General features: G+C 48.6%; 1 protein-coding gene across 1 annotated transcript in view; it reads left to right on the top strand.

Annotated features, from left to right (window-relative positions):
* The first annotated feature begins 4,692 nt into the window (after nucleotides 1-4,692).
* LOC129667344 (zinc finger protein 569) overlaps nucleotides 4,693-14,986 on the top strand; it is a 15,845-nt gene continuing 5,551 nt past the window's right edge. Inside the window, exons 1-3 of the mRNA XM_055594949.1 lie at nucleotides 4,693-5,107; nucleotides 6,381-6,545; nucleotides 11,680-11,735. Coding sequence (XP_055450924.1) covers nucleotides 11,721-11,735 — 15 coding nt within the window. The 5' untranslated portion in view covers nucleotides 4,693-5,107; nucleotides 6,381-6,545; nucleotides 11,680-11,720. The remainder of the gene's footprint in view (nucleotides 5,108-6,380; nucleotides 6,546-11,679; nucleotides 11,736-14,986) is intronic.

Genomic DNA, 14,986 nt, shown 5'->3' with positions numbered 1-14,986 from the left:
TTGCTTGCTTGCTTTTGGTTTTTTGAGGCAGGGTTTCTCTGTGTAGCCTTGGCTGTCCTGGACTCACTTTGTAGACCAGGCTGGCTTCGAATTCTCAGCGACCCGCCTGCCTCTGCCTCCCCGAGTGCTGGAATCACAGGTGTGTGCCACCGTGCCTGGCTGTTAGGGTGTTTTAAGGAGCTATTTTACAGTTATTCTGAGTTTTCATGGGCTGGGATTGCCATCTGCTTCAGCACCCAGGCCCTCCTGGTTACCTTCCCTGTCCCACTTGAGGCTCGGTATGACCTAGCTCAGGCTCTCTGGTCTCTGGGAGTGGCTTAGCTCTCTGTGAGAGGACTAAGGAAGTGATGGGGAGGAGACCGGACAGGGCAGGCTGGTCTGAGGCACTCCACCCGAAGCATTTCAGTTCACAGAATGGAAGAGGTCAGTGGGGAGGGAAGATCTGAAGATGCCGCCCTGCAAGAAAGCATGAAGGGGAAGGGGAACAGACAGACTTCAAGAGATAAACACTCTAGAGAAAGGAAGGTGGGCCATAGGTAGAAGATATCAAGTGGAATTAGGAGGGACACTCGGATACGGAGATTGCAAGGGAGTGAGGAGCTCTGAAGAAAGTCAAGGCTTTCCAGAGCAGGACCCAGGCGCCAGGCTCCTGCAGCCTGGCCATTACTAAACCTTTCTTTCATACGTTCAGGGCGGTGGCAGCCTTGCCATGCTACCTGACAAACCCATGGAGCTTCTTCCTGCTCCAGCTGGAGAATCACACCTGGCTGGGGGCTCTCATAACTGTTCCACGGAAATGGCAGAGCCATTGAGAAAAGCTTCTCTGTCTTGAGGAGCTTCAGAGAGTGAGCTGCATACTGGCCAACGGACTGAGCCTTGTCCAGATGTGAGATGGACTCAGTCGCCTGTGACCGCTAAAGCCTGGGCCAAACCCACAGAAGCAGCACAACATGGAGCATTTTGGAGTCAGATTTTGAGGGCTCAGGCTGGGCCTCAGCGTGTGAGTGGTAACTCCCAGCAAATTACTTCACCTCTCTTCCTCAGCTTCCTAATCTGTAAAATAGGTACTGAACTAAAGTTACCTCCATCAAAAAAGTTTTTACTTTATTTCCCAGCCAGGTGTGTTGGCACATGCCTGTAACTGTTCTGCCCAGTTCACGAACCCCAAAAGACCAGGAATATACGGACTCAGCTGTAAATACATGAGGTTCCTTTTATTGTAAATCACAAGCTGCAGCTTGGGCTTACACAGTCCCAAAGCTTCGGTGCCCAGGTTAGTTGGGTGATTTTAAAGACTCTGGTCCCTCCCAGCATGCCCAAGGCAGGGGCGATTCCTGTCTGGCAAGCATCTGTTGGTCAAAATGCTACATTTTGAATCGATTGGCTATAGGAAGGTTTCCAGACCATTAATGACCTGGTGTCCCTCCCTAGGGGGATGGGCCAGTTTCCTAGCAACTGTAACTCTAGTGGGTGGGGAAAGAATGCAGTGAGGTGGCCCTTCCCCTCAGGGCATAACTAGACTTCTTTTCCTACCTACTTCAGGTCTTAATAATAGTGCTAATTTATCTTTTGGTCTCTCATAACCTTGGCAACTAGGAAGGCAGAGGCAGAAGGATTGCCACAAGTGGGAGACCAGGCTGGTCTACATAGCAAGACCCTTCTCTAAACAAACCAAAAACTCTGTCATAGTTTTTTTTTTTTTTTAACCTTTGTGTGAGTGTATTAAACAAGTGCATAAAAGTGTTGTTTACAGTGAAGGTATAAAACCCCAAGCCAGAGTCCAAGGCCTCAGAATGGCCAGTCTATCTGGACATTCAGAGATGCATGGAGTTATGGACTGGGCAGTGTTTCTTTGCATTAAGGACACTCACAATCAGATATATCATCTGATAGGTGAATTGTACAGCCACAGGACTGGAAACGGAAGCCAAGAAGTTACCATGTTTAAAGAAAGCATGGAAACCCATCACCTCCATAACTGCTGTTGCTCAAGGAAAAGCACAGATAAGGGAGAGTTGATGGAACTGATCCAATTCATAAGTTAATTGACCCTCTTAATAAGTTAAGAAATAAGAAGGTAGTTCAAGTTCATGGGTGACAAAGCCAGGGATAGTAGAGGCTAGAGACCAATGGAAGAATCCGCTCCCACCTGCAATGTAGTGAAAGGTTAGAGTTAATTCCTGGGGCTGGGGCAGAATCACAAGACCACATTCCTTTCAGAGCAGAGGGCTAGCCCAGAGGCTAGGGCAGAATCACAAGACCACATTCCTTTCAGATAATGGGCCAGCAGCAGTCCCCACCCAGATAAACCTCAGGGTATGACTGGAGTCACATGGCCCCTAAGAACTAGAGGTCAGATGTCTCCCAGGTAGCTAGGCCTGACCGTTAGCAGTCCTGGCCCTAAAAACAGACCAATCATTTTAAAGGTCAGCTTCCCTAGAGACCACGCTTGTGTTTTGTTCCTCTTACCCAATCCTGTAATGCCAAGGCTTGTACTACCCCACTGATGTTTTTGTTCCTTTAAAAACCTCGATCTCCCGGAGTCGGGGATCGCTTGCCTGTATGTCTTTGTAAAGGGCAGCCACCCTGCTCGAGCGTGTAATAAAAAGACCCACGTGTGTTTTGCAATGGAGTCAATTCCTGTAGGTCTTTTGGGGGCTCGGGAACTGGGTGTATCCTGGACACCATGCGAAATTGGTGAACTTGAGTGCAGCAGTTTCAGTTCATAAGACTGTCCTCAAGTTTCTTCTTTCCTCCATCATCGTACATGTACCGTGTATGGTTAGATGTTATCCCCGGGGAAAGTAGAGAAACAAGCGCCTCGGTTGCCTGGAGGACACAAAGGGGCGACGGCCCAGCGCCCGCTGGGGCCATTGGGAAATGTAGTCCGGACAGAAGGGGCAGCCTCGCTGAGCTGCGCTGACAGGCTCAGTCCCTATGTCTCTCTACCTACCTGTGTGAGTGTGTTTTTACCTGCCTCTGCGTACGTGCACGGGCACGTGTGGTGCCGGGAGAGGCTGGAGGAGGGCACCGGTTCCCAGAGAGCTCTTCATTGCTGAGCCGTTTCTCTAGTTCCTCCTTGGATCTCTTTGCGGGATGGAACCCAGGCCCTCAAGAGTGCCAGGCAAGCTAGCACGCTGCCCCTCGGGCCGGCCGTGTCCCCGGCAGCGTCTTCATCGGACTCCATGCTTCATTCAAACAAATAGCACGTTCTTCAGGAAAAACTTCTTTCATGACTGCAATTTTGAGAATAACTGCCCAACCCTCCGTGTCTCTTTCAGTGTGTGCACGCGCACACACGTTTCTCTGAGTGTCACTGTGGCGAACATGATGCGCCAGGGTAGGCATGCCCTTCAGGAATTGCGGGCGTGGCTGTGTTCACAGTGTGTGGTATTCTGATGTTCAAATGTGCGGCGGTAGGGACAGATCCGTGCAGCGTGCCATAGGAATGAGCCTGACACAGGGAAGGGTTAGAATAGCGGATGTGTGCTTGTGTATGGAACTCTTCTCTGTGGTAGCTGATCGAAAGCCAATCCTTGTACGGGAGAAGCTCTCCGTGGTGCTGGGATAGGCAAGCCAGACGTTTAAAAAAAAACCGTCTGGGCCCTAATCTCAGCAGCTGGGAAGCAGAGCAGGGCGATTTCTGTGAGCGCGCGGCCACTCTGCTCTTCACAGCAAGCCACGGCAAATTCAAGAAGCTTCTGTGACAACAATGATACCAGGCAAGGAGAGGAGAAGGCAACCATTGCCTACAGTTCTGTGTCTACAGCAGGGCCTGGAGAGACGGCCTGCAGAGGGCCTGGGCTCAATCCCCGGAACTCACCCGGAGTGGCTCTCAACCACCTGCCAGACCCGTTCAGGGAATCGGATTCCCTCTTCTGGTCTCTCTGTGCCTTGCATACGTGTGGTGCAGACGTACCTGCAGGCAAAATACTCATACACACGACAGAAAAAGAAACCTCTAAAAACAAAGACGACCTGCTCCTGCAGCGTGGATCAAAGTACTTGTAAACCACATAGCTAATTAAGTTGGGCTTTTCTGTTGTTTGTTTTTGTTCCCTGTTTGTGTTGTTTTGTTTGCTGGTCCTGGAGTTGGATCCCAGGGCCTTGGGCATACAAGGCAAGCAAGACCCCCTGAGCTACATCCCCAACTCCAGGCAATAAGACAATCAAAACCAATTAAAAAAAAAAAAAAAAAGCAACAAGCAAACAATTTGAACAGACGTTTCCTCAGAGAAGATAGGTTATGTCCGCAAGCAGCAGAAGAGCTGCCCAGTATCTTTCGTAATTAGATTACTAGAGAGGGAGCAAGGGAAAGGACGGAGAAAGAATGGCTAAGCGGGACAGGGGTCCAGCTGACTGGTCGACGGCTCAGTCTCCTTACGAGCTGGTTCCCACGCGGGCCCGGCGACCGTGGTTACAGTCCTGCGTCGTCAGGGCAGCACCGCCGTCGGCCAGAATCGAGGAGTGTTTCTGTCGAAACCGGAAGATGGCGGTGAAACGCCGTGGAGAACCTGCGACGCGGCCGCGGTCGCCGCAGCGGTTGCAAATTCACACGGCCTTAGACGTCACTCAACCGCAGCGTCCTTTAACTCCGTAAGCTCCACACCCCGAGCCCGTGACCTCAGTCTCCCACACGCGTGTTCACGTAACTCCGCCTCCTCCTCCCTGCTCCCAGGAGTTTGTGACTGCGGAGGACCACCCTCGCCGTGCAGGGGGAGACGGTCGCCGGTGGGCCGCGCCTCCCGCCTAGACCGGACTCCTTAAACCCTGAGATCCTCCTGCCAGAGCCATTTTTTCCCCATCTGGGTGAGAGCAAGTCTCGGGCCGTGAAGGCCTCTGGGAGATGTAGTCCGGAGCCCAGAAAGCAGCGGCTCCATTAGGATTCCTCTCAGTTGCAAGTTGCGCTCCCGGGCTGTGAGCTCCAGGCCGCGGGGAAGCCGCTGCCGGAAAACCCGCCGAGGCCTAAGGCCATTCCCCTGCCGGGGCGCGGCGTCCTCCCCAGGGCCGTGGGCACCGCTCCCCCAGCTCGCTCCCGGAAGGCCAGACCCGCCCGGCTAGCCGCGGGGGCCTCTGGGAAGCGCTACCTGCGGCTAACGGACCCCAGGTTTGTGGCCCTTCTCCCCGTGACCTTAGCTCGCAGGCCGCTGGGCTGTGCGCCTTGGGCGGCGTTGGGGTGTGGGGTGGCGGGCGGTGGCCGGGCTCGGCGGTGGGTCCCCGGGAGGCCGGAGGCCCGGACTCTTTGTGCTGGGTGGGATCCGGGCCCTGTGCACCCGGCGCGGGTGTGGATGGAGGACGCGGTGCCAGCGGTGGGCAGCGGCCGTGGCCTTCGCGTGACGTGGTTGCGGTTTGCGAGTTCTCTTTCGTGTGCTCTTAGGGTCGTGGGTGCACGGGTGATGACTGAGCTAATGAATGGGTGAGAAACTGTGTGGGTGGGATTGTGTGTGGAGCTGCGTGGAGACGGTGTTGGAACGAGGGCTGTAATGAGCTTGTGATAATCGGAAATGCGTTTTCATACTAAATATCAGTAGCCCCAGCGCTCGGCTATTCATCTTCCTGTATTGACAAGCTGTCTTGTGTCTTTCACCCTGCTGCTTGCTTCCACTCCATTCCCCAAAGAGCAAGATGTAGAAAAGCCCGAAGATGAAAAATGATTCAGTTCTACAAGTCATACAGCTCCTGTCAAATTTACTTCTCTCCACTCTTTGCGACTAAGAACACGGGCATCTATGTGTTCATATGAAGAACATGGGGCCTTAAAAGAGCAACCACGTCATATACAGAGTTCTGTAACTTATGGCTCTTGTTTAACAGTGTATTGTTAACATAGAGACATCAACAATTACAAATGTGTACCGTTTACATTTCCCTTGGTATACACATATGCGTCTGTCTCTGGAATAGTTTGGCCTGAAGTTATAGGTTTAGGTTTATGACCAAAGAGCTGTTTGACAGCATTATAAGGTCGGCCCCACCCTGTAGGTAGGCTTTTAGAAGTGGAAATGATATGTTAATGGGTATATCTTCACTAAAACCACCCTAAATGTAAAATGTTTATTCCTTTTTTTTTTTTTTTTAAACTGTGTAGCCCAGGCTGGCCTCGAACTCGTGATCCTCCTGCCTCTGCCTCCTTCAGCAAATCCTACCGGTGTGCGCCACCACAACCGGCAAATGTTTGTTCCTAGTGCAAGGTTTTAATATTCTATACTATTGCTGAAGTCATAGATAAATCTATTGTTGGAATATAATAATAATATTGGATAAATATAATATTTGAATGGAAACACACCCTCGATAGCATCCAAAATCAAGCATTTTTTAAAAATATTTTTTGTTATTGTTTCCTAAAGTTGTGCTATATTTTCATCTTTTGTTTCCAGAGTGCTTCCTGTGCTGAGGCTCCTTTTATAAACTCAATACTTACTGAATGTTGGATACATACCAGTCAATTGTTGGTGCTTCGTGAATAGCCGTGAACAAAAGAAGCAGCCAGCGCCCGCCCCCAGCTATCATGCTGCTTACATTGCTGCTGGCCAGATAAGAAAGTAAGTAAATTAAATATGAAATATATCAAATGCTGAAAAACACTAAGAAAAAAAAGTCAAAATCAGAGGCTATTGAGAATTGGAGATGGGAAGTAGATTTAGATGGAGGGCCAGGGAAGGCATAGAGAAAGGGAACGATAAGGAGATGACGGAAGAAAAGGAGCTAGGAAGGATTCGTCCACACAGGGAGAATGCACTTGTAAAGGTTTTGCCGTTTTCCTGCTTGCTCGGATGAAAACGCTGGTGGTTAAAACAGTGAATGAAGGGGAAGACTAGTGCAAGGTGCACGAAGAAAGCTCAGTGGGGGCGGGGGAAGCAGGAAGGTGGGCTTTATCGCTCGTAGTCACGATTTCAGCTTTCTTGAGGTGGGAGGTATTCTGAATGTGGCAACTTTGGCTGCTCTGGTGCCAGTGAACAGTTGGAAAAGGAATGAAGAAGGGGCAGGGGCAGAGTAAGTGAAGGAGAGAAAGCCCAGTCAAGAAACTTGGAATAGTCCAGGGATGGACTGGACCAGCAGGAATGCGAGGAAGGAGTGGTGCCCTTAGTACAAAGGAAGAGCAGCGCTGCAGGAGGTGGCTGGAGGAACCGAGGCAGAATGTGATTAGAACAGGAGAGCACGATGTTTATTTAGTTGCAAATTTGATCTCCCCACCCACAGACAGGGTTCCTCTGTGTAGCCCTGGCTGTCCTGGAACTCACTTTGTAGACCACGCTGGTCTTGAACTCACAGAGATGCGCCTGCCTCTGCTGGGGTTACAAGTGTGGGCTGGACTGGCTTCTTTTAGCTGGCACTTTTCTAGGGCTTATCATTTTGTACCAGGAAGTATATGCTTAAGGTAAACATTAGGTTTATACTGATATTTCCAGTGTTCCCAGTTAGAATTACAGGGCTTTGGGGCTGCAGAGTGTCTCAGTTGTTAGCGTGTAGATGTCAGCTCTCTTCCACTGTGTGTGTCTCGGATTAAACTCTCCTCCTTACACCTTGTGGTCTACCTGAGAGACTGTGAGCCCAGGAAATGAAGCTCCACCTACTTCTCTTCTACCCAGTTACAGGCTGTCCAGCTTTCTTTATTAACCAGCTAGAGATAATTGGGGAGCGAAGCTTACAGAACAAAAACAGGTGTACATAAGAATACGCTCATCTGGACTGCACTTGGATCTTGGGGCCCAGAATTTAGCATTTGTACTCAAAGCACCAGACCAAGCCCCAACGCTATAGCTCTTTTTCTTGTTTCTGTAGAGTTGTGTTGCGTGTGTTTACTGGCTTCTGCTTTATTTTCAGCATGTGGCACACTTACGTGTGTGTCGCTCTCTCCCACCCTCAGCCTTCTATTCTCTGAGCTTCTTATAATTATGGCCAAACACTTCATCACTTTGTGACATTCCTGTACATCATTATTTAAAATACTTCTTTTCCTTTTGGCATCCAATCGCATTTATTAAATGCTTTAATACTGTCTCATAGTTTGGTTATTTTCCACTGTTCTGCATTTATGTTTAGAAAGTGTCTATTGACATGGCTTAAAACTCACTGATGTTTCCCTTCATGTATTGATTCTGCTGAGCAGCACAAAGACAGTTTTTGCTTATGTTTGAAAGATTTTTATTTATAGCATCCGCTTTCTTTCCTAGTTTCTATGTCTTTGCTTATTGTCCATATGTCTCTATTTTTCCATTAAAGACCTCAACACACTAATCATAATGTCTCAGAACTCATCTGACAAGCTTTACTGCACGCTTCCTATGACTTGCTATGCTAGGCCATGAGACATCAAGTCTCACAGCGTCCACACCGTACACGCTCTGCAGTGCAGGGGTCCTGACATACCAACAAATAACACTACTGCAGAGTGCCGGTTGTCACAGTGTGGGAGCCTAGGGGACGCAGGAGCTTCCCAGCTAAGCAGTGAAGTGGTGTTGACTTCACAGAAGGCTTTGGCAAAGGAAAGCGGGGCTGGTCAGGAGTCGCTGTATGGAAACAGAATGTGCAGTGGCTTTTAGGGAGTACGTACTGTGTGTTTTCTTAAAAGTGTATCATAGCCAGGCATGGTGGTGCAGTCCTTTTACCTCAGCATTGGGAGGAAGAAGCAGGTGGATCTCTGTGAGTTCAAAGCCAGCCTGGTCTACAGAACCATTTCCAAGATAGCCAGAGTGGTTACCCTGTCTTGAAAAACGAAAACAAACAAACAAAGGTATTTAATTCCATATAGCTGAAGTTCAACTTTGGGAATCAAGGCCAATGAGGCATTTAGAAACAAATCTATGAAAGAAGCTACTGAACGAATTTCAGCAGGAGAGCATTTTAGAAGTATAATTTTAGAAGATTTATATGGCTATGTGAGGGCTTGCATGTGTGTGTATGAACTGCGTATGTGCTTGGTGACCTTGGAGGGTGTTAGAGCCTCCAAAGATGGAGTTTCAGGCTCTTATGAGTGCCCAGTGTGGGTGCCGGGAACTGAAACTTGGTCTTCTGCAAGACCAGGAAGTGCTTTTAACCACTGAGCTATTTCTCCAGCCTCAGGATAAAATTATTGATTAAATCATGGGTTTTCAAAAATAATTTTGAGATGGGTATCCTTAAAATAGTTAGAGATATTTAAATTTGCAGATTTAGAAAACAGGAGGATGTGAGTGTGGGAATGTGCACGGCGGAGGGGCTGCCCAGGGAAGCCAGAGAGGGCACCAGATTCCCCGGAGCTGGAGGTACAGGCACTGAGTCACCAGATATGGACGAGCAGCAAGTGCGCTTAACCTCGGAGCCAGCTCTCCAGCCTCAGGAATAGATTTTATTACTGTATCAGTGTTCAATGTTTTTGATATAATAGTGGCATTAGTTTACATGGGAGAGTTTCTTTGTTTTTATCAGATACAAGCTAGTGAAGGTCAGCCAGGCAGTGGTGGCTCATGCCTTTAATCCCAGCACTCCAAAAGGCAGAGGCAGGTGGATCTCTTAATTTCCAGGCCCATTCTACAAAGCAAGTTCCAGGAAAGCCAGGGCTATAGAGAGAAACCCTGTCTTGGGGAAAAAAAAAAAAAAAAAAAAGTAAAATGAATACAAATTGAGGGAATTTGAGGAAAATACTGTCGATGGACCGTCTCAGCCCAACAGCTGCCCAAGTAATGACACAGAGACCTTTTATTTACCTAAGAAAGTGTGGCCTTGGTGTAGGCTTGTTCCCGACTAGCTCACAGAACCTAAATTAACCCGAGTATACTAACCTATGTTATGCCTCGGGCTTGTTTCACACACCGGTCTTTTCCTCTGTGTCTGGCTGGGGAGCCCCTTCCCCTTCGCCTGCTGCTTCTTTCCCAGAGTTCCTCTCTCTGCCCAGATGTCCTGCCCATTTTCTCCTGCCTGCCATGGGCCAGTCAGCTCTTTAGTAAACCAATCAGAAGACAATGGAGAAGATGGTTCCAGAACACTGAGACAGACGATGCTTCATGATAATAACAATCCTGAAGTCCAGCCTGTACTCAGACCTCTGTTGGTGCAAAAGTCACTATTGGAATAATACAAAGACAACCTTTACACAGCGCACAAGACATTATCCCAACCAAACACATGCAAGTTCATGACATAACCTAGAGGAAAGGAAGGAAACAGGGAAACTGTTTTAGGAAGCAATCCCTCAGCTTTAACAGCCCACAAGAGGGAGCGCTTTGCATGTTGGCTAGTGTGTTCTGTTACCCATGTCTGAAAACTGCGGGCGGGAGCTTCCTTCTCAGGTGCAAGGACTGAGTGTGTCCTGAGAGCGAGAGAGAGCTTGTAGGCAACCCTGCTTCTTGTGTCGTACACTTCGTGTTGAGAGAGTACTTCTATTTAAAGGACAGCCTTGTGTTGTGCGGTGAGTGAGTGAGTAGCTGAGACAGCCAGTCTCATTCTATAGCCAGGGTGGCCTTGACCTTACGGAAACTTCCTGCCTCAGCCTCCCAAGTTCTGGGAATACAGGCATATGCCTTGCTTGGAATTAAATCAATAAAAGTATATATTTTTACATATATGTGTGTTTATGTGCATACACATACGTCCAAATGTGTATGTATTCAAAGACAGCCAGATGGTTTCAAGGGAGAAGCAAGCCTCTTTTCTGCCCCATTTGTGTCCCTCTTCTGCTGAGGCCAGTGCTGTGTACCTGCCCGTTGTTGGTTTGGAATCTGTGGGTTCTGTTTAGGTTTGAATGGTGTTGAGTCCTCATGTACATGTGAAGAAGAAAGTCTGCTTCTCAGTGTGGATGATGACAAAGTTTCACAGCCACTACTTGAGAAAAGTTTTTGAAACTATAAGCACAGTTATGAGAGAAAACTGTCATCCTTTGTCTCCTTAAAAATACCCAGTAAGAGAATTTAAGGAATGTAGACCAGAAAAGGGGAAAAAATAAGACCAAATTAAGTTTCCGTGGCTGAGAGTTTTTAGCATGTGTTTTAAAAGATGATGAGCGAACAAAAAGGGGAGCATCTTCCCACTTCCGAGGTCCAGGTTAAAAGTGGGCCCGAGTTGCTCTTTCCGCCTTCCGAGAGCTCTTGCAAGGGGCAATGTAGACTCCGGGCGGGGTCAGGTGGACAGGACGGACACAACCATCAGGTGAGGTCCTGGTCCAGCAGGAGCACGCCTCACCATGAGGGAGGAAAAGACTGCCTGTCCCCACTCCTCAGGGTGTTGTTCTGTGTGCCTCCGTCGAGGAAAGGTAAGTGCTTGTGTTAGTGTCTGTGTACATGAAAACTATGAAAAATAAAGGTTTGCTTATCTTCCTCATCAGTACTTCTGATACACGCTACTATCAGACATATATATACATTGCATTTCTGGGACACATCACCTTTTTGTTAAGTTCCCATTTAATTATTATTATTATTTTTTAATGTCTTGGTACCCTAAGGGAGCCTGTATGCCTTAGCGGTGTCCTGATTTTCCCTGGCCCATGCTCTCAGAGCTGTGGATGAAGCGCTGGGCACCCCAACAGACCCCACTCCCAGCTCCACACCATCTTTCTAGTGATCCTTAGGCCATTAGCTCTTCAGTAGTGTGAATATTTTTGCACTTTCTGCTGGATCCAAGAGTGATTAGAAGTGGTAAATACAGATTTCTAAAGCCACATGTGTGACCGTGTTTTAATGACTTCCATTCTTTTTCCAGCTCAGCCTGCTCAGGACACCCCTCCCTGAAAAGAAGAGGAAATGACTGAGCCCACGGTAAATAATAAATAGTGTCTCGTCCTCCGCTTCTTCTGTGTCCTTCTTCTTTAAGGACCCAGTGGTAGCCCATGGCCTGCATTTAGAAGGTCTACATACGTAAAACATTTTTTTCCAGAGGAAGTAGCATTAGAAGAGTAAAACTAAGGGAGAGTTCAGGTGTGGTTGCTTCATGAAATCCAGCCAGAGGGGTTAGGGCTGGGCCTCAGGTTTCAGCTTCATTCTTTTAGAGAACGAGTTGATTACATTGCTTGTATTGCATAGATGAAGCTAAGAACAGCCATGTCCTCGCCGGAAAAGCCGTCCGTTGGCACCTGCCTCAGCGAGGACAGTGATCCACGCTCCTTACATTTAGGCCTGCATTTCCATGGGTCTGTTTTGAGGAACTATGAAACAGTCTCTGTCCAGGGAGTTCAGACACGGAAGGAGCCCAAAGGAGCAGCGGCCGCCCTGGAGCTCGGCAGCTGGGGGGTGTAAACTGTCCGGGGCTGCACGTGGCGGAGCAGTGGAGCCGCGCGGCGGCAGGGACATTGAGCTGTTTGCTGTTGACTGCAGCCCTCACCTCTGACCTCTTTATCTCAGCTGAGGCAAATACCCAAGGTCCCTCTTCCTCGACCATGTTTTCCTATTTGCTCTTTAACCTCTGGTTTTTGCCTCGGGCACCCTGGGATAATTTTCAAAGTGAGCGCACAGTATAGCCAGCATAGGTCAAGAAATAGAATTGTTGGCCAGTGAGGTGGCCGAGAGCGAAGGCACTTGCCAGGTTTGAAGATGTGAGTTCAGTCTGGGTCCCGTGTGATGGGGGAGGACCCAGTCATGTGACCCATGTGAGCTGCCTGGATCTGGCTGTATTTCATGTTTGTCAGATTCATCCATGGTAAAGTCATCCAGGTTGGCTCAGTTTCTCTCATTCAATTATCAAATAAATTAGCTTTTATTTATACATATTGTCGAAGACACTTAATTGGCTTTATTTTTAGAGGATTATCAATATAAAAATGAAATTTCTTATAAATGGTAGGTTGTGCATAAAGTCCATTGTTATGGAAAAGTTTTCTTACTTTCTGTTTGGTTTTTGTTATTGTTTTGGTTTTTAAGGCAGGGTTTCTCTTTGCAGCTTTGGCTTTCCTGGTCTCACTTTGTAGATCAGGCTGGCCTCAAACTCACAGACTCCACCTGCCTCTATCTCCCCAAGTGCTGGGATCACAGGCGTGCACCACCACGTCCGACTGGAAAAGTTTTCCAAAGTGTCCAAAATGACACTGTGCCCAGTCGTCCCAAATGACCTTGTTGAGTGTCGCTCTTGGTCTGTCTTGTGGTAATAGGGACTGAACCCAGGGCACCATGAATGAGTGCTCTACCACAAAGTAGACGCCCTCACTCTTAGGATATCTAAAAAAGGGGGGTGTGTGTCTGCGTGTGCGCGTGCGCATGCACGTGGACATGTTCCGGTGCCCTTGGAGTCCAAAAGAGAGTGTCAGATTCTCTGCAGCCACAATCACAGGCAATTGTGAGCTGCCTGACATGGGTACTGGAATTGAACCTGGGTCCTCTGCAAAAGCAGCAAGTACCCTTATTAACCCCTGAGCCATCTCTCCAGCCCTACTGGATGGATGTTCTATATTTAAAAGCTTGCCTTTTCAACATAATAGCAATTCATTTGTTGGTAAAGAGAAACTCAAATTTTGAGTACATAAAAATCGTATTGTTAAGAGTGGGATTGGGAGGGAAAGGAGGGGGCTACAGCTGGGATAGAAGTGAATGACCTGTGATTAAAATAAAATAAAATTTTAAAAAGCTGAAAAAAAATTATATTGTTAAGGAAAACAAAGATGGCGGCAGCTACTGGCACCCCGGAACTCCGTAGGGTCTGAGTGACCCACAGAGGGTCTGAAGGGTCATACAGCAGTGGAAAAGGAGTCTGCGGAGCCTGCAGTAGCTCTGGAACAGCTGTGAAGAAAAGGCAGGTCTATGGGAAGATGTTTTTAAAAAGCGGACTCGTGCAGTTGAGAAGAAAGACGGTAGAACAGAGCCAAGCATGGCAGAGAATGACAAATCTATACTCCAGGCTGCTGCATCTCAGCCAGCATCTGCATGCACAAAGACGGCGCCCAACAAGCCGTGGGGCTGCCATGGGTGCACCAGTGGGGAGGCATCGTGGTCTGGAGCTCCCACAGAAACAGATCGTTATGCGTATGGCCAGTGATTGTGCCTGGTGAGCTGCGGGGGACACCAAGGTCAGGGTAGTGTGCAGTGGCCCTGAGCTCCCTGGGAAACACGTCACTGCTGAATAGGGCTGGCCTCGGGCTTCCAGCGTGGAGCTGCTGCGGCTGCAGCTTACGCAGCTTGCACTGCCGAGTGACAGAGAGGGCAGCAGTGCTGCCCACAGGCCACAGGCGCAAAGGGTAAGCCTGGTGAGCACAGCATCACCCTGACTGGGTAATAGCAGGATATCCGAGACGAGTCTGGCCAGGGTCAGTTATTTATGGTGCTTCAGAAACCTTGAACTGTGATGCCCAATTCATGAGATCCCAAAGACCACCAGGAATCGACTCTGTTGCAAATACATGAGGGTTTATCTGATACAAGTTCAAGCTCGGGCCGCAAGTTCCCTGTGAAAACAGAGAGGTATGCAGCCCTGAGGTCTGGGGGAACAGGGTTTTTAAAACCGAAAGCGGGGAATTTCCAAGCTTTTTCCAAGCCTTGGTCTATTTTAGGCGCCAAGGCCGTAAAGGTCCTGGCCTGTCCATCTGGAGGGTGTCTGCTCCTGTTAGGGAGGGAGAATGATTAGCACATCTTGTCTTGTGGTTTTCTTAATAGCAGGGCTGTGTGACCTTGGTCACCCCCTAGGGGCCATCTGAGTGCCTTGCCAGGCAACAGTAGCTCTCAATGCAAGCCTGGTTACTTTTCTGCAGCAGGGCAGGTCTGTCTCAACTTGCCCGCTTCTTTGTCTAAACTTGTACCCCAGGACCACAGTCACGTTGCCCCAGGATTTAATTTAAAATTTTGGACCTCTCAGAACCAGGTTGCAATGACTCACTGCAGCGAATGTTTGCTTATAAAGTCGATAGGGCAAAAATTATACTGTGACACGCTGCAGTTTCCAGTGCTACGACAATGAATGAATACTAGGCTGTTTTCACCTGGTAGAACCGTGTGTGTGAGTGTGTGCATATGTATTCAAGTGTATGTACGTGTATGTACGTGTGTGTGTGTGTGTGTGTGTGTGTGTGTGTGTGTGTGTGTGTGTG

Source organism: Psammomys obesus, unplaced genomic scaffold (assembly GCF_907164565.1).
Source record: "Psammomys obesus unplaced genomic scaffold, mPsaObe1.curated_primary_1811, whole genome shotgun sequence".
NCBI lineage: Eukaryota > Metazoa > Chordata > Mammalia > Rodentia > Muridae > Psammomys > Psammomys obesus.
This window is presented reverse-complemented; position numbering and strand designations above follow the sequence as displayed.